General features: G+C 47.2%; 3 protein-coding genes across 7 annotated transcripts in view; 2 read left to right on the top strand and 1 right to left on the bottom strand.

The window, feature by feature from the left end:
• The window catches only part of INTS4 (integrator complex subunit 4), a 48622-nt gene extending 46986 nt beyond the window's left edge, over positions 1-1636 (top strand). The window contains exon 23 of the mRNA XM_082219101.1: positions 119-1636. Coding sequence (XP_082075227.1) covers positions 119-312 — 194 coding nt within the window. The 3' untranslated portion in view covers positions 313-1636. The remainder of the gene's footprint in view (positions 1-118) is intronic.
• KCTD14 (potassium channel tetramerization domain containing 14) overlaps positions 1-19213 on the top strand; it is an 87112-nt gene that overhangs the window by 57849 nt on the left and 10050 nt on the right. The window lies entirely within an intron of this gene.
• Positions 3094-19088, bottom strand: AAMDC (adipogenesis associated Mth938 domain containing). Of its 5 annotated transcripts, none has more exons than XM_082219667.1 (4): positions 18987-19088; positions 10183-10335; positions 6028-6123; positions 3094-3410 (listed from the first exon to the last, which is right to left on the bottom strand). In XM_082219667.1, exons 2-4 carry the CDS (start codon positions 10312-10314, stop codon positions 3270-3272), a joined length of 369 nt encoding a protein of 122 aa, XP_082075793.1. In that variant the 5' UTR covers positions 10315-10335; positions 18987-19088; the 3' UTR covers positions 3094-3269. The 5 variants fall into 5 exon arrangements, with proteins under 5 accessions (XP_082075793.1, XP_082075792.1, XP_082075791.1 ...); XM_082219666.1 differs by lacking the exon at positions 18987-19088 and adding an exon at positions 18800-18929; XM_082219665.1 differs by lacking the exon at positions 18987-19088 and adding an exon at positions 18756-18879.

The following is a 19213-nucleotide window of genomic DNA, read 5'->3' as shown; positions in this document are numbered from 1 at the left end:
GCGGGCTTTCCTCAAGCAGCTAGTTGGCCACTGCGAAAGCAGGATGCCGGACTAGGTAGTCTAACCTGGCAGGACTCTACTTAGCTTCTTATAACTCGCTCCCATTTTACATCCCCAGAGCCCTGTCAGATTGAAGTGCGGCTGTTGCTGGCGTATGGTTCGGATCGAAACAAAACATCCACGAGGCTCTCGCGCACCACCTGGGGAGACAGTCTGGATCTGCCCCCCCAGGCCGAGAATGGCATCGAGGGAACCATCCCTTTCAGCAAGCCGGTCAAAGTTTACATCATGCCCAAGCCAGCCAGGCGGTGATGGCTGCCTTTGAAGGACCCTTTTTTAATTGATACAATTCCTGCGGGAGATCTGAGACCCTTCTAAGCTCGGTTGGCACATGCACACGGAAGATCAAGGTGGGACTGCAGTGCAAGGGCTGGAAATCACCCTTAAAATCGAGCGGTTTTGTCTTCGAAATGTTTCCTGGCTGCCAGAAATTGAGACACCCCCGGATTGAATCGACCACCAAACCGGCTTTCCATCTGACTGATCGTCAGAGCTGCCGCGAATACACAGAAGGCTTTCTGGGTGCCCCAGTGCTGCTAAGGGGCTCGTGAGAAGCTTCCTCAGCCATGCCAAGGACTCTTCCACACTTTCCAAAACTCACAGAGGCCACAGGCTGGCCTCCGATTGAGGAGGAAACACATGGTTGGCAGGATGTTGTGGGCAGGGGCTCAGCAACAGCCAAGGGCTCCTGGCATCCTCCATTGAGAAAAGTCCCGGAGCCGATTATTTCTCTGTGCCTGCTGTATATATATATATATTAAATTGGACGGGGCATTTCTTTTCCTATGAGCTGATAACTGTCTACAGCAGTCGTCCTTGAGAACAACTCCCTTATCTTAAAAGTGTGGTTCATAGTCTCTCTTGCCATTGGGACCACCATTAATTTATTCAAGGCTCTCTGATTTTTTAACATGTGCCACTGTGCCTCGCAATGTACTGTATTTTTCACTCTATAGGACGCACCCGACCATAGGACGCACCTTGTTTTAGAGGGGGAGAACAAGAAAAAAAATAATTCTCCCCCTCTCTGCTCAGAGCCCCTTCAGCGAAGCGGCAGGAGAAACGGAGCCCCTTCCATTTCTCCTCCTGCTTGGCTGAAGGGACGCTGCTCAGCTCTCCCTCTCTGCTGAAGCCAGGAGAGTCTTGCTCTTCCGGCTTCAGCAAAAGGAACCTGAAGCCTCCGGAGCGCAGCGCGAGTTCCCGCTGCGCTCCGGAGGCTTCAGGCGGCTATCCCTGAAGCCTGGAGAGCGAGAGGAGTCAGTGCACACCGACGCCTCTCACTCTCCAGGCTTCACCGAAAGCAACGCGAAGCCACCGGAGTGAGGAGGGAGCGCTCCCTCTGCGCTTCGGGGGCTTCGCGCTGCTATCGCTGAAGCCAAGGAGCCTGCATTCGCTCCATAGGACGCACACACATTTCCCCTTCATTTTTGTTGGGGGAAAAGTGCGTCCTATAGAGCGAAAAATACGGTAGCTGGTGCCTGCTGCAAGCCACATCCCTTTGGTTAGCTGTGCAATTTTGGTTATTTTATAAATGCATTTAAGTAATAATAAACATCTGCACCCAGTTATCCAGTTATGGAACGGACTAGCAGTTTAAATAGTGGGGGCCTCTGGTCATGCAGGTTGACCCCGACACCTGAAGGCATAAATGGACATGTTATTCCCACATCCCTAGAGCAGACTCCCACTCTCCCATTAACTTAAAACAGTGTTTCTCAAACTTGGGTCCCCAGAGGCTGTTGGACTACAACTCCCATCATCCCTGACCACTGGTCTTGCCAGCTAGGGATGATGGGAGTTGGGTCCCCAGCTGTAGTTGGACTACAAATTTGAGGCAGACAGACTTAAAACTTCCCCTGTTGGTCAACTGCATGTGCTACTACACTGCGACAAAAAACATGTCCTTAAAAAACTTGGAGCGAATGTGTGATGTTGCCTGAAGCCCAATATCCCCAATACTGCAGTCCTGTGCAGCTCTGCATTAAAGAAACCTCACAATGGGCTTGCCTATGGCTTGATTAGCCTCCTGATCTTGCCTGTCTGCCCAGAGCTGCAAGACTCTAGACCATTTGTCTAACTGGCGGAAATTCAGCAGGTGGGGAGGATGCGAGTCGTTGAAATTAATGTCCATTGCTAACTTAGATCCAGAAACTTCATTGGGTGTCCTCTATGAGTTATGACCAGCATTGGAAACAGCCCATTGTAATGGATTGCTTTGAAGTCATTTCTGCACCAGGTAAAGCAAATTTTAGCGCCCCCCCGACAATCCTGTTCCTTATTTTGCCCGACCAAAGGCGGCAATAATAATAATAATAATTTATTATTTATACCCCACCCATCTGGCTGGGCCTCCCCAGCCACTCTGGGCGGCTTACATAAAAACCAAAAATACAGTAAAATATCACACGTTAAAAACTTCCCTGAACAGGGCTGCCTTAAGATGTCTTCTGAATGTCAGGTAGTTGTTTATCGCTTTGACATCTGCTGGAAGGGCGTTCCACAGGGCGGGCGCCACCACCGAGAAGGCCCTCTGCCTGGTTCCCTGTAGCTTTGCTTCTTGCAATGAGGGAACCGCCAGAAGGCCCTCGGCACTGGACCTCAGCGTCCGGGCAGAATGATGGAGGTGGAGACGCTCCTTCAGGTCTACTGGGCCGAGGCCGTTTAGGGCTTTCAAGGTCAGCACCAACACTTTGAATTGTGCTCGGAAACGTACTGGGAGCCAATGTAGGTCTTTCAAGACCGGTGTTATATGGTCTCGGAGGCCGCCCCCAGTCACCAGTCTAGCTGCCGCATTCTGAATTAAATGCCATGTTTGCGGGTTTCTAGACAGGCGGTTGGCCTGATCCTGCAGGACTCTTGAATGTTCAGGAATCCTGAACTGAAATTGCAAGGCACTCTTGGCCGTGTGGCTTCGCGACTGCTGCCCACTTCTAAACCTTTTGACTCCTAGGCTAGTGAAATTCAGCATTTGTGGTTTTTGTTTTGAAAGCTTTCAAGACTTGGCACACAGCGATGCATACACAGACTGCCTGCTGACCCAAAAGTGCTCTCTTTTATTCACATGAAGGCACAAGACGGTTGAAAGGGAGAGGTGGCTTCATCTTTCTAAGCAGGCTTTGCCAACCTGGTGCCCGCAGACAGCTTCACAGGGGCTCATGGGAGCTGGAACCCAAATCATCTGGGGGGCACCCAAGTTGGGGAAGTTTGCTCTAGCAGGTGGAATGGAAGACCCCGCCCACTTTGGCCCCTTTGCTGGCCAAAGCGTTGTACTCTTTCACAGCTTTTTCCGTCTGCAGGACCAGCACATCGATCCCATGGCTCTTCAGGTAGTCCACGGTGGATGACGGCACCTTGAGAAATCGGGAAGAGAAAAGAGTCAGAGAGGAGTCTCTTCTTGCACACAAGCTGTAACTTCATTGCTAACATGCATAAAACCCAGTTAGCGGCTCCCTTTCTCTTTTTTATACAGTGGTGCCCCGCAAGACGAATGCCTCGCAAGACGGAAAACCCGCTAAACGAAAGGGTTTTCTGTTTTGGAGGTGCTTTGCAAAACGAATTTCCTATGGGCTTGCTTCACAAGACAATGCCTTGCGAGTTCCTGCTGGTTTTTTCCCTCCCCCCCCCTTTTTCTAAGCCGCTAAGCCACTTATCAGCTGATCCGATCAGCAGATAAGCTGCTAAAAGCCGCTAATAGCGCTAATCCGCTAATGGGCTTGCTTTGCAAGACGAAAAAACCGCTAGATGAAGAGAATCACAGAACGGATTCTTTTCATCTTGCGAGGTACCACTGTACTTTGAAATACACGCAGCGACCGTTTTGCGCTCATCCAATTGATTCACAACTGCCAATGTGCAAGTCCTTTTTAGGGCTGGGCAATATATCAATATATTGTCCCAAACCAGCCTGAAGTCCCTATCGTAATATCAGTTTCATAATTTTGGGCCTGGCAATATACAGTGGTACCTCTGGTTAAGAACTTAATTCGTTCTGGAGGTCTGTTCTTAACCTGAAACTGTTCTTAACCTGAAGCACCACTTTAGCTAATGGGGCCTCCCGCTACCGCCACGCCGCCGGAGCACGATTTCTGTTCTCACCCTGAAGCAAAGTTCTTAACCTGAGGTAATATTTCTAGGTTAGCGGAGTCTGTAACCTGAAGCATATGTAACCTGAGGTACCACTGTATCGTGTATTATGATGTGTGTGCGTGCTATGCAAAAATCACAATGTGGGAAAAACCGTGAACCCAAGCCGATGCTTCTCTCGATTCCTGCAGCCCCTGTGAACTGCCGACTCAGCTCTCCCCCTGCCTTCTGCAGGGAGCACGAATCACAAGAGCAGGTGTTGGCTGAAATCACGATGCAGGAAAAACCATGAAGCCAGCCAATGCCTCTGCATAGTGCCATCCTTATTTCAGACATCGTGATATACAGTCGTACCTTGGAAGTCAAACAGAATCTGTTCCGGAAGTCCGTTTGACTTCCGAAATGTTAAAAAACCAAAACGCGGCTTCTGATTGGCTGCAGGAAGCTCTTGCAGCCAATCGGAAGCCCCGTTGGATGTTCGGCTTCCAAAAGAACATTCAAAAACTGGAACACTCACTTCCGGGTTTCGATCGTCCGGGAGCTGGAACGTTCGACTCCCAAGGCGTTCAGGAGCCAAGGCATGACTGTACGTACAGTGGTACCTCCAGTTGTGAATGGGATCCTTTCCAGAGGTCCGGCTGGATCCCGAGGTTTTCGCAACCGGAGGAGAAGCAGTAGACCGCTTCTGCGCATGCGTGCCCGGAGAAGCACTTTTGGGTTGTATCAGTATACTGCGATGTTTAGCTGATGATATACAGTGGTGCCCCGCAAGACGAATGCCTCGCAAGACTGAAAACTCGCTAGACAAAAGAGTTTTCCGTTTTGGAGGTGCTTCGCAAAACAAATCTCCTATGGTCTTGCTTCGCAAGACAAAAATGTCTTGCGAGTTCCTGCGGGGGTTTTTCCCTCCCCCCCTTTTTCTAAGCCGCTAAGCCGCTTATCAGCTGATCCAATTAGCCGATAAGCCGCTAATAGCGCTAACCCGCTAATCCGTCAATGGGCTTGCTTCGCAAGACGAAAAAACCGCTAGACGAAGAGACTCACAGAACGGATTCTTTTCGTCTTGCGAGGCACCACTGTATTGCAATGCTGAAAACCAGATAGCGCCCATCCCCTAGTCCCTTTGGACCTGGAGTGGGGCAGAACCCCTGTCGACTGAAATGGTTGCCACATGTATGCATAAATCACACTTCACATAAATAAATGACTTTCAAGTCTAATGTTTCCAAAATTTCCAAAAACCCAACCACATTACTTTGTGCCATAAAACATGCCGTTCCTCTTAGGAATCAAATCTGTCCAGTCTCTTGTCAGTTTCAGCTAGTTCAAGACATTCCCGTAGCCATTCCCACATAGCTGGAACCTGGGCATCGTTTTGAACCCAGGCTACCTGTCAGAGTTAGCTGCACCGGTATTAAGGTAAAAGGTAAAGGGACCCCTGACCATTAGGTCCAGTCGTGGCTGACTCTGGGGTTGCGGCGCTCATCTCACTTTATTGGCCGAGGGAGCCGGCGTATAGCTTCCGGGTCATGTGGGCAGCATGACATGGCTTCTGGCGAACCAGAGCAGCGCACGGAAACGCTGTTTACCTTCCCGCTGGAGCGGTACATATTTATCTACTTGCACTTGATGTGCTTTCGAACTGCTAGGTTGGCAGGAGCAGGGACCGAGCAACGGGAGCTCACCCCGTCGCGGGGATTCGAACCGCTGACCTTCTGATCAGCAAGCTCTAGGCTCTGTGGTTTAACCCACAGCTCCATCCACGTCCCTAGAATAATACTCAGCTAGTGTCAATTGGCTGGCAATAGAATGCCACCAGACCCCGCCACTGGATTCTGAATTTTGCAACCAGACTCCCAGTCCCACCAAGCCTAGCAAAAGTACCTGCAAGGCTTCGCTCATGCCACGGCCAATCACTAAAGTCTCGGCACCCTTCCGAACAACTTCTTCCACATCTGCGGGCTGCACACCTGGAACATGCTGTATTTGGAAGTAAAGGGAAAGGCGTTAAATAATAAGGCTCTGTTCCGCCTTGTTTAAACCCCACCTGGAGCCCTGTGTCCAGTTCTGGGCGCCACAATTTAAGAAGGATGTTGACAAGCTGGAACGTGTGCAGAGGAGGGCAACCAAGATGATCCAGGGTCTGGAAACCAAGCCTTGGGAGGAATGGTTGAAGGAGTTGGGTATGAAGAGTGGTGCATACTCTGGTTATCTCTCGCTTGGACTACTGCAATGCGCTCTATGTGGGGCTACCTTTGAAGGTGACCCAGAAACTACAACTAATCTAGAATGTGGCAGCTAGACTGGTGACTGGGAGCGGCCGCCAAGACCACATAACACCGGTCTTGAAAGACCTACACTGGCTCCCAGTATGTTTCTGAGCACAATTCAAAGTGTTGGTGCTGACCTTGAAAGCCCTAAACGGCCTCAGTCCAGTATACCTGAAGGAGCGTCTCCACCCCCATCGTTCAGCCCAGACACTGAGGTCCAGCGCCGAGGGCCTTCTGGCAGTTTCCTCCCTGTGAGAAGCCAAGTTACAGGGACCCAGGCAGAGGGCCTTTTCGGTGGTGGCACCTGCCCTGTGGAACGCCCTCCCACCAGATGTCAAAGAGAAAAACAACTACCAGACTATTAGAAGATATCTGAAGGCAGCCCTGTTTAGGGAAGCTTTTAATGTTTAATAGATTATTGTATTTTAATATTCTGTTGAAAGCCGCCCAGAATGGCTGGGGAAACCTAGCCAGATGGGCAGGGAATAAATAAATTATTATTATTAGCCTTCTTCAAATATCTAAAGAACTGTCACGTGGAAGATGGAGCAAGCTTATTTTCTGCCCTGGAGGGAAGTTATAATAAAGGAGATTTTTTTACTCAACATTAAGAACTTTATGAGGGTAAGAGATGTTTTGGTATACTAAGGCAGACATCTGATCACTGCAGATGGTGACAGCAGTCACAAAATGACAAGACACCTGATTCTTGGGAGAAGCGATGAGAAACCTAGACATCATCTTTAAAAGCAGAGACATCCCCTTGCCGACAAAGGTTCGTATAGTTCAAGCTATGGTTTTCCCAGTAGCAATGTATGGAAGTGAGAGCTGGACCCTAAAGAAGGCTGATTGCCGAAGAATTGATGCTTTTGAATTATGGTGCTGGAGGAGACTCTTGAGAGTCCCATGGACTGCAAGAAGATCAAACCTCTCCATTCTGAAGGAAATCAGCCCTGAGTGCTCACTGGAAGGACAGATCCTGAAGCTGAGGCTCCAAGACTTTGGCCACCTCATGAGAAGAGAAAAGACCCTGGTGTTGGGAAAGATGGAGGGCACAAGGAGAAGGGGACGACAGAGGACGAGATGGTTGGACAGTGTTCTTGAAGCTATGAACATGAGTTTGACCAAACTGCGGGAGGCAGTGGAAGACAGGAATGCCTGGCGTGCTCTGGTCCATGGGGTCATGAAGAGTCGGACACGACTAAACGACAGCAACAAAGGCAGACAGACATGTCCTTTTCATTTCAGTTGTTACTTCTGCTAAACTTGAAGTTGCAATTCGTAACTTAAATCTGCATAATAAGTGGATGGCTGGCAGCCATCCACGGTCTGTGAAGTTTGCAGACAAGACGTTTGCACACAATGCACAGCTGTTCCAAATAGACTTCCGAGCATTTGCCAGACTATTTTTAGCTTCCGACAGAAGCTTTGCAGCGTTTTTTATTTCGTAACTGCCCCGCAGCCTAAGAACCTCTGGCTTCTGTCCAAATGGGCAGTTTCATTCAAGGTACAGGTAGGCATCATTGACAATTTATTCGCCTCCCATATAAGGCCTTTGTGCGGTCAAGTATTTTCCCCTAACCTGCTAAGGCTGGACCGCAGTTGTGAAAGCGGTAAATTCACTTGGTTTAACCCAGCTGGGGACAGATTATCTTTGCAATGGGCAACATGGAAGAAGACAGGCATGCAGGATAATTCAGATTGTGATTTGCCTGGCAGACGGAAGGAGGGAGAGAGAGGTTTTTCTTCCCCGTAGCTTAAAAAAAAAAAAGCCCAGCCCCAAACATTCTGGAACACTTTTAATGGTTGGTCACATGACAACCTCAACAAAAGAAAAAGGAGGTCTGGGTTTACTGTAATTACAATAATTGGCTGGTTGAAAGGTTCTGCTGCCAGCAAGGAGTGCTCTGGAAACAGCGGTGCCGTGAAAGAGGAAGAAAAAGAGGATTTTATTTCCAGGCAGCACAAAAGACCTGATGTTTGTGTGTATGTGGGGTGTGTGTGTGTGTGATGTTTTAGCAAAACAGTATTTTTATTTTCTTTTACAGGGAGAAAGGGGTGGGGAAGAACCCAGATCTTTTAGAAAACGGGACCTTGAGGTGAGCTGTAGTGGGCACCTCAAGTTGGAACTGATTAGTGTAGAGTGAAGGGGCAGAAGAAGATAATTGGGTTTATGAGAGCTGCGGCAGCTGAGGTTTCTTTTTAAAAAAATTATTTAAAGTAAAAATAGTAGCTGCTGTGAAAACAGGGAGAAAATGCCCTTCCTCTATCCTTCACCCCCACCGCTGCAAAGGTCTATTGTTTTAGATGAAACCCACAGCACATTAGGGCAGTTCATAAAAAACTTTTTTTTAAAAAAAAATGCCTGCTCCAAAGGTCTTATCTTACTAAACTAGAGAATATATAGCTATATCTGAAATTTCATGCATATCAGTTAATATCTTGACCCTGCTCCACTAAATGGAAATTTCAGCCTTCGCGACATAGGAAAACGCCCAAGTAAACAGCTATTTTCGCCTGGCTTTCAATTTGAACTTAGCCTGATCTTTTATTCCCCTTCCTTCCCTCCCTCTCCTCTTTTTATGAAGATTACCCGCTCTGGGATCCCATAGCTAATTCTCCCCTGGTCTCCTCGCTGGTCCAAATGGGACTAATTTAGCCAGCTAGCCCTGGTGATCATCTAATGCTTATTGGGTGGATTTCCCCCCTAAATTGATTTTTGAATTCTGAATTTATTGTTACTCACGTTTTATACTGCAATTTAAGCTGTTTTTGTTGCCTCAATTGCTTTAAATTTGTTGTTAGCCGCCCTGAGCCCGGTTTTCTGAACCGGGAAGGGCTGGGTATAACATTTTTTTTTTATTATATTATCATTATTTTCGTGGAGGAGGGTCAAGATATTAACTGATACGCATGGAATTTCAGATATAGCTATATAATCCATAGTGTTGTAAGATAAGACTTTTGGAGCAGGCATTTTCGGGAGGGGGGGGGGTTATGAAACACCCTATAGCACATAGAGCAGATTTCTTCGCTCCCAGCATGCAATATTCAATAACTATGTAGGCCCTGAGAATTAGAAAGGGAGATTTTTGGGAGGAAGGAAACTGAGGCATCAGAGGCGGGAAATGTAATGAAGTAGAACCCCCCTCCAAGTGAGACCCCCCCCCACCAAACAGCTCTTAATGTCTGAAAGCCATGAATCTGTCTAATCCCCTTTTAAAACCATCCAAGTTTGTGGCCACCGCTGCCTCCTGTGGAAGAGAGTTCCGCAGTCTAACAAGGTGCTGCACGAAGAAGAATTTTTTTTCTCTATCCTGAATCTTCCAACATTCAGCTTCATTGGATATTGACAATTTCTAGCACAAAGAGGGGAAAAAACCTTCTCTTCCCACTTTCTCCATGCCATGTTGCAATTTCATAAATTCCAGGCAGGTCGACAAATACCTGCCTTTTCTCTAAACTCAAAGACCCAAATGCCTCAAACTTTCACAGTGGGGAGTCACTCCACCCGCTTCGATCACTTTGGCTGCCCTTTTCTGAACCTCTTCCAAAGACTTGGCTACATTAGCAAAAATAAAGCGTTATAAACGTGTTACATCACTGCGACACCAGATGGCGCTGTAGAGCTGAAATTGGAACTCTATGAAAACAGGGTTTTTCCAGAGCGTTTTCAGAGCGTTTTTTATAGCTGTGTAGCTGCAGCCCAAGTCCACAATACTCAAGTGGCCCCCAGATAACTAAGAAGAGGGTAAGCAAAGGCACGTACGTCAGTTCCCGTCTCTCTCCAGTCCCAAGTCCGGCTGCCCCCAGGCCAGACTTTACAGTCCTTGTAAGTCGTGGAACAGCCTTTGACAGTCATCCGGCCCCAAGAGAGAGAAGCGATTTCAGGAGAGGACATCTTCAGATGGATTTTGACTGTCTGAAAGATAAGAGAGTGAACATGAGAACAGCCTAGTGCTCTAACAGGGCCTTCTCGGTAGTGGCGTCCTCCCTGTGGAACGCCCTCCCACCAGATGTCAAAGAGAACAACAACTACCAGACTTTTAGAAGACATCTGAAGGCAGCCCTGTTTAGGGGAGCTTTTAATGTTTGATGTATCGCAGTATTTTAATATTATTTTGGAAGCCGCCCAGAGTGGCTGGGGAAACCCAGCCAGAAGGGTGGGGTATAAATAATAAATTATTATTATTATTATTATTATTATTATTATTATTATTATTATTATTAACAGTGGTTTTAGGTATGTGTGTGTGTGTGTGTGTGTATATACGCAGTGGTACCTCGGGTTACATACGCTTCAGGTTACAGACTCCGCTAACCCAGAAATAGTGCTTCAGGTTAAGAACTTTGTTTCAGGATGAGAACGGAAATCTTGCAGTGGCGGTGCAGTGGCAGGTACCCGAGGTACCACTGTGTGTGTGTGTATTTCTGCTTTACAATTTAAAGTATTCATTTAACATCCTTAAGATGTAGATATCTTAAGGATATCTTCCCTTCTCGTTCCATGGTTCATTTTACATATCATAAATCCCTGCATATTTTACAAAAACTATCCCATTCAGTACTCCATTATTGCATCCATCAAAACTTATTTACACCGTTGAATTTATCTTAATGCTGCCAGTATTTTCAGCTGTACACAATTATTTCCCATATATTCAATAAACGTTTCCTAAACTTCTCTGCATGTATGTTCTTCTTGTTCTCTTGTTTTGCATGTTAAGTCTGTGAGTTTGGCATATTCTGTCAACTTCAGTTGCCATTCTTTTTTGGTTGGAACCTCGTTCGTTTTCCATTTTGGGGCTCACAAAACACAGGTCGCAGTAGCGGCATACATAAATAACCTTTTTCGACACCTGGGAATTTGTCTGAATTATCCCCAATCAGAAAGGACTCTGTTTTGAGGGGGAGAAAGTACTTTAACATTCCCCCCCCCCAATTCATTATGGATCATTTCCCAACCTAACTGTGGTTTTAAAAGCCATCAAGAAAAGGTAGTAGACTCTTCTGAGGGCAGTGGCGTAGCGTGGGTTGTCAGCACCCGGGGCAAGGCAAGTAATTTGCGCCCCCTAACCCATGGATTTGCGCCCCCTAACCCTAACCCCCAGATGTTGCGCCCGGTGCGGCCGGCCCCCCCCGCACCCCCCACGCTACGCCACTGTCTGAGGGTGTCTGAGCGAGGGAGCCATTCCCTATTGGACGATCCCCATTTTCAGGTAAAGGGTTTGACCCCAAAATCATTATGGGATATAGTCTAATCCAGGAGTGGCCAACTTCCAGGAGACTGCGATCTACACACAGAGTTATAAACTGGCAGTGGTTGACCCCCTTTTTGGGGGTTCAGGTCAAAGTTGTTGAGCATGTTTTAGGAAGGAGGAAAGCCCCGTTTTTTGTGAGTTAAAGGCAAAGTTGTTGATATTTTTTTTTAGGGAAGAAGGGGAACAGGCACTCACCAACAGATCAGTATACTCCGCCTTCCATACTGCAGATCATGGAGGGTGGGCCATGGGGGCAGGCAGGATTATAATTCAATAATGGAAAGGGACCCAGCGATCAACCGAGATCTACCAAAACCTCCCGGGGATCTAACAGTAGATCTTAGATGCACAAAATGTTTAGGGGTATGCGTCCTCCTGCGTCCCCCCAGAAAAACACACACACTGGGTATAGGTAAAGGTAAAAGATAAAGGACCCCTGGATGGTTATGTCCAGTCAAAGGTGACTATGGGGTGCGGCGCTCATCTTGCTTTCAGGCTGAGGGAGCCGGCGTTTGTCCACAGACAGCTTTCTGGGTCATGTGGCCAGCAGGACTAAATTGCTTCTGGCGCAATGGAACACCGTTGACGGAAACCAGAGCGCACGGAAATGCTGTTTACCTTCCCGCCGGAGTGGTACCTATTTATCTACTTGTGCTGTTGTGCTTTTGAACTGCTAGGTTGGCAGGAGCTGGGACAGAGCAACAGGACCTCACTCCGTTGCATGGATTCGAACCCTCAACCTTCCGATTGGCAAGCCCACAAGGCTCAGTGGTTTAGACCACTGTGCCACCCGTGTCCCTATGATATGGTTGAACCAATTGTCTAATCTGGTATCCCTCCACTTCCTATGTACCCTCTACATTCCATTGTCTAACTGCTCTTGCCATTAAGCTTTTTTTAAGGAAGAGGAAAGCCCCGTTTTTTGAGGGTGCAGGCTGTAACTGTTGAGCTTATTTGGGGGGGGGGAGCCCATGATCTATCAGTGATCTACCACAGACGTCCAATGATCTACTGATAGATCATGATCTACCTGTTGAACGTGCCTGGTCTAATCAATCCACACCTGTGAAGACGTGGGTGTTCTTCTTATTACTAAGCTAAAGCTGGGATGGGAAGCCTCTGGCTCAATGACCAAACGCAGCCTCGCCAGTTCTCTCTCTCTGAACTCGGTGACTCTCCTTAAGCCCCATAGCCCCATTGGTCCTCCAGAGGAGTGTTTTTGCCTGGCTGGACTGTGTCCTCAAACTCTGATGAGGCTTCTCGCTTGCCAGGAGTGTGTGTACAGAAACTAGCACACTATGCAAAGGACAGAAGTATCTGCAAGAGTAAACTGCAAGAGAAAATGATGAGTGGCAGGAGGGAGATGCTGAGTGTCGAAGCAAGGATTCTTCAGCATCAACTTCATTGACTTGGTCATGTTGTTCGGATGCCCGATTATCGCCTTCCAAGGCAACTACTCTATTCCTAACTTAAGAATGGAAAGCATAATGCTGTTGGACAACAAAAGAGGTTTAAAGACGCTCTCAAGGCAAACCTAAAAAAATGTAGCATAAACACCGACAGCTGGGACAGTGGCAGAGCTTTATGCTCTGGCACCGGGGTGGTGGGGGCAGAGAGCAGGTGTGGGCGTGGCACAACACCTGTGGGGGCGTGGCGCCCTGCATGGGTGGAGGGCAGCCGCGATGGCACCCCCACCCCCCTCTTCTTCTGCCAGTGAGCTGGGAAACACTGGCCTGTGAGCGCTCCAGTTGGAGAACAGCCTTTACCAAAGGTGTCATGGGCTTTGAAGACTCTCGAACTCAGGACGAAAGGGAGAAATGTGCCAAGAGGAAGGCACATTTGGCAAACCCTCACTATGATCAACTCCTGCCCGGAAACCTGTGTCCCCACTGTGGAAGGAGGTGTGGATCTAGACTTGGTCTCCGCAGTCACCTACGGTACCGCTCCGGCGGGAAGGTAAACGGTGTTTCCGTGCGCTGCTCTGGTTCGCCAGAAGCGGCTTAGTCCTGCTGGCCACATGACCCAGAAGCTGTATGCTGGCTCCCTCGGGCAATAAAGCGAGATGAGCGCCGCAACCCTAGAGTTGTTCGCAACTTAACGGTCAGGGATCCCTTTACCTTTACCTTTTAAGGGTGCTAAGAGCTACAATTCCCAGAATAGTCTGGGAAAACAGATTGATTGTTAAACCACTTGGGGAACTGTAGCCCCGTGAGGGGAACAGGGGTCACCTTGGAACTCTCAGCATCCTTAAACTAAAGTTCCCAGGATTCTTTGAGGGGAAGCCATTACTTTTAAAGTGGTACGATACTGCTTTAAGTGCAGATGGGGCACAACTCTTCCAAGCGCGGCATAACTGTATGTGTAGTGCCTTGCCAATCTCTCTGGAACCGACTTCCGCTGAATGTTAGCAGTTGCTCGAAGCATCGCCACTCGCTCTTCCACAATGCTTACATAAATAAAAGCGATTTCTATTCCACACCAAGTGGCAGGAAAGGCAGCCAAACCCCACTGCTCAGAGCAGCTCAGTGCTCTTGCTTCAGCTAAATCTGGAGTCTCGGTCAAAGATGCGTCTTACTACACACCCCTACGGTTCTTTAAATTGTTCAGGTTTTTCTCCCGATAAATCCTTTGCAAGGAGATCACTGCCGCCATTAAAACAACAGCAACTCACCTCCCTCTCTTCCTTCATATATAAGTGAAGTCTTGGATTAACAGATATTTTTCCCCCCAGCAGGAATGCCTGCTGACAGGGGCAGAAAGGATCAAATAACGCAAGGCTAACCTTTCAACCTCGCTCCCCGCCTTATCACCAAGAGAAGACTCCAACACGCTGCTTTAAAATGCCAAGCCAAGAAGAATCAGCGCTAAGGGTCTGGACGCATCAAGGATTGCCTGCCCACCCAGTATGAGAAAAGTGTATTTTCCCTCGCTCTTCCCCCCACGCTGCCAAATTAATGAGCAAGAACCATCAGTGGCCCCCATTAGGGTGTACTGCATACTTAATCCTGTGGACACAAAAGCAGAATGTAGCAATCATTTTTTTAAAAAGACACAGGTTTGGTGGCAAAAGAGCAGGGATAACAGCTAAGCTTTAATTCAAAACAACGACACTCTTTTTTTTTAGTAGAGGTGCAACTGGAAACTATGGTTTAGTATTGGAAAAGGTCCGGAAACTGCTGCTGGTTCAAACTAGGACTGGAAGAGTATTAAAAGTCCATTTCTTGACCCAATTGAAAGGCCTTCTCACACATCCATTTCAGAAGCAAAGCAAAATTTACATTCATTGCACCACCCGCTTTAACCTCACTTCAGCCTCTGCAAGGCTGCTCAGAAAGGAATGCAGCCCTCATTGCTGAAGGTTTCCTATTTACCCTGTAAGGCCTTAAACGGCTCAGGATCAATTTATCTGAAATGGTGCCTCTTTCTGCTTATGTCAACCCGAACCTTAAGATCCTCTTTGGAGGAATTGCTCCAAATGTTGCTCCTGTGTAATGAAGTGCATTGCTATGAAGAAGGGGGCTTTTGGGTTCCAGCTCCATTGGTGCACTCTTGATCACCTTTCTGGAGCCAGGTAAAGACTTTTAAATTCACGCAGGGTTTTTAAGTTGCTGTTTTAACGTTCTGTTGTGGTTTAGCGTAGTAGTTTCCTGCTCTGTGAACAAGTCGTTTCAAGCCTAGGATCACGTGTTCCCCACTGCACAACAGCAGGAAGAGATTGAAGGTTTCTGCTTATGATGTCAAACTAACCACAGTTCCCTGTGACATCCAAACTCAGGAAACTGTGAGTTGTTTACCAACCAAGATCTGAAACCACCAATCAAATGTGTTTTGTTCTAACCAAATCAGCTTTATGTAAAGCACAGTTTCCTGTGTTTGAGTGTCAAGGGCAATTGTGATTTGATTAAAACCAGAATAGGGCATTTGTGGTCTCTCACATCCAATGTGCGAAAGAAGAGAAGGAGAATACAGTGGTACCTCGGGTTACAGACGCTTCAGGTTACAGACTCCGCTAACCCAGAAATAGTACCTTGTGCTAAGAACTTTGCTTCAGGATGAGAACAGAAATCGTGCTCCGGCAGCACGGCATCAGCAGGAGGCCCCGATAGCTAAAGTGGTGCTTCAGGTTAAGAACAGTTTCAGGTTAAGAACGGCCTCCGGAACGAATTAAGTACTTAACTCGAGGTACCACTGTACAAGCACGCAAAAGCCCAAGGTTCATTGCGGGCCACTCACAAAGTAACAAACTGTCATTTCCTGTAGACTGAGAATGGGAAAACCATGTCCATAACCAAAAGATAGGATATAAATTAAAATAAGAAAGGCTGGCAAATAGACCACACCTTTGGCACCACTGCTGCATGCCCTTTGCACAGAGTATCAGAAGCAGTGCAAGAACCTTCTACCCTCCTTTTAATCAAACAGACTGAAGGGGCCTTTCTTAAGGACCAGTTCTAGATAGATAAGGTATTTATTTACATCAGACCTGGGCCTTTGCAACTTGAGTAACATACACAAACATGCCATAGGAGCCAACTCCAGGGCTCTGTGGATGCTTGGGCGCCCAAAATAATATAATTGTGGGGACCGGGCACCCACAGAGTCAATGAGAAAAGCCGGCAGGCTGCAGCAGCACTGCCTCTGAGAAAGAAGTTCAGTTCCACCCTCTGCAGCCAGCCAGTGAAGAACCCTTTTGTAGTACAATTGGTACACAAAATATGAACATAAGAACACAGATATCCCTATTGTTATCATCAATAATTACCCATCCTTCACCCTAAGGTTCCAGATTGGGTTAAATAACTTACAATCATAAGAACTTATTTTTTATTTTATTTATTTATTAAATTTATATGCCGCCCTATAACCCGTAGAATAAGGCGGGTCCTTAAAAATATACACCTCAAGTGTCAAAAACCAGGGTAAAGCGGTGCCTCTCAGCATTCGCTGGAAGCTGTATTATGAAGGTGCCAGACACACCTCAATGGGGAGTTCCACAGCTTAGGGGCCACCACAGAGAAGGCCCTCACGCAGACCGCCATCCCCCAACGCCTCCGAGGGTAGAGGGACTACCAAGAGGGGCCCCTCTGCTGATTTTAGCACCCATGAGGGACTGTAGGGAAGGAGGTGGCCTTTCAATCATTTAGGGCTTGAGTCATTTGGGGCTTTAAACACAAACCTGAGCACCTTAAATTGGGCCCGGAAATGAATTAGCAACCAGTATAGCTGTTTTAAAACTGAGGTTACATGAGATCTAAACGGAACCCCAGCCAGTGATCTGGCTGTTGCATTTTGGACCAACTGAGGTTTCTGCGAGGTTTAGGGAAGGCAGCCCTGTTTAGGAAAGTTTTTAACGACTAATGCTTTAATGTCTTTTTAACCTTCTGTTGGAAGCCACCCAGTGGCTGGGGAAACCCAGCCAGATGGGCGGGTAGAAATAATAAATTATTATTATTATTATTATTATTATTATTATAGTTAAACAGATAAAATTGCCGGACTCAAATTAGAGCTTTAAAATTATATGAACGAAAGCTCACCTTATTTCAGGTAGTCCAGTTCCATGGGCCGCTGAGATGTGAAAACCTTTTACAGATTAACCATTACGGTGGTAGAAGCTTCGGATGCACAGTTTACAGTTTACATATATGCACCTATCGAGGATAATGCTTCTATTGAAGTGGACTCTGGCCGGTGAAAGCTTATACCCCGCAATAAAATGTGATAACCTTTAAGAGGTGCCACAAAGCTTACTATGAAGACACATAGCGTAACCCTGAATGTGTTTACTCAGAAGTTCAGCAAGACTTACTCCATGGTTATCTATTTCCTGAAGTGTAGCTTGAAGTTTGTTACAGGTAGGTAGCTGTGCTGGTCTGCCGTAGTCAAAACAAAATAAAAAAAATCCTTCCAGTAGCACCTTAGAGACCAACTAAGTTTGTTATTGGTATGAGGCTTTCGTGTGCATGCACACTTCTTCAGATAATCTGTATTTTATTTTGAAGTTTGTTAGTGATGCAAGCCTCTTTGCCATTTTCTTTTCCATGTATAAAAGAAAGATGGGTTTCAGCAGTTGTGGAGGGGGGAAAGGGCCTTCTCTGTGGCTGCTCCCAGACTTTGGAGCTTCTTCCTTAACGATGATAAGACTGCCTCCCTCCTTGCTATACTTCTGCTAGCAGGTGGAGAATTTCTTGTCCCAAAAGGCTATGGGGAACTGAGTGCTTTTAAAGAAAGGGCTTGTGCCATGCTGTTTTTGCTGTGATCGTTTGTATGGTTTTGATAGGACTAAAACCATATATACACACAAAAACCTATCTAGTGATGTGAGGTGAGAATATTCTCTGCTAGAAAATTCTCCGGAGAATATTCTCCACAAATTGTAAATTCTGTGTTGTCTACACAGCTGCTTTAAATGTACACACCTCATTAACCGAGAATATTCTCGAGAGTATTCTTCAAAAGATTATTCTTGAGAATTTAACATCACTAGTCCTATCAATGTTAAGATTGTTTTTTGCCTAAATTTGTAGTGGTTCTTATTTTTGCCTTGGTTCTCTGTTGTGGGGGGCGGGGAAAGGCAGTGTATAAATAGTTATTTATCTAAATTTAAATTTAAACAAATATTTATTTGTTCATTCACAAAATGTATACGCCACCTTTAAAAAAAACAAACACTTCAGAGTGGTTTACAAAAGAGAAAACAGACAAACTCAAGAAAAACTCGCAGAAAAATTCAAGAAAATAATAATAATAATAATAATAATAATAATAATAATAATAATAATAATAGCAGCACTATAGACTAACTCTCTAAGTCTTATTCATGTTTGTCTCTGAGGCGCCACAAAGCGCTTTAGAAAGAATTAAGCGAAGTTATGAATCGAGAGGTTTCTCCACGCCCCGCCCCCCGCGGGATCTCAGGTAAATATCCCATTAAATCCTCCCTCCGAACACCCAAGGGGTGCATGGAAATGAGCCGCCCCATTTATCCTCCCGCAGAACCACCCTCACTGCAGCGCCAGCGGTAATTTCACCCCCCACCCCCCGCACACAGTGGTCCAGTCCGCTCCCCTCCAAACCTTACCTGCGCTGACCAACAACCTGCCTTTCCTCCCCTCCCTGCCTTACCCTGGCGGGACGCGCCCTCTGCCGCCCGTCATTGGACGCAGTCGCTATACAGACACGGCCCGCGCCCACTGAAAAGCTTTCTCACGCCCACTTCTCCCCTTCCGCCACGCCTCCCTTTTCTGAGGCGCTACAGCCGCTTTCCTCCCCCCCCCCTTTTATTATTATTATTATTATGGCCTCCACACACCTTTCCCAAGCCTCCGCCGCGATTGGCCGGGGCGGCGTTCTATCCCCGCCCCCGCTCCTCACTCACTCGCCCGCCCTCCCTCTCCAACCCCGGCAGCCCGCCCCCTCGGCAGCCTCGTTTTGGTTCCTGCGTTTCCCTCAGCCACAGGGAAAACAACAAGCGCGGGTTTCCTAGAAGGGGCCCGGGCCGCTCTTTCCCCCAGCGTCCTCCTTCTCTTGGAGCGCACC

Source organism: Podarcis vaucheri (assembly GCF_965113315.1).
Source record: "Podarcis vaucheri genome assembly, chromosome: 4".
Lineage (NCBI taxonomy): Eukaryota > Metazoa > Chordata > Lepidosauria > Squamata > Lacertidae > Podarcis > Podarcis vaucheri.
This window is presented reverse-complemented; position numbering and strand designations above follow the sequence as displayed.

Coding starts and splice junctions, on each gene's coding strand:
- AAMDC (XM_082219664.1), bottom strand. Junction 6,124..10,182: donor GGAGAGAGACGGGAACTGAC/GTACGTGCCTTT, acceptor TTCCAAATACAG/CATGTTCCAGGTGTGCAGCC. Junction 3,411..6,027: donor GCATGAGCGAAGCCTTGCAG/GTACTTTTGCTA, acceptor CGATTTCTCAAG/GTGCCGTCATCCACCGTGGA.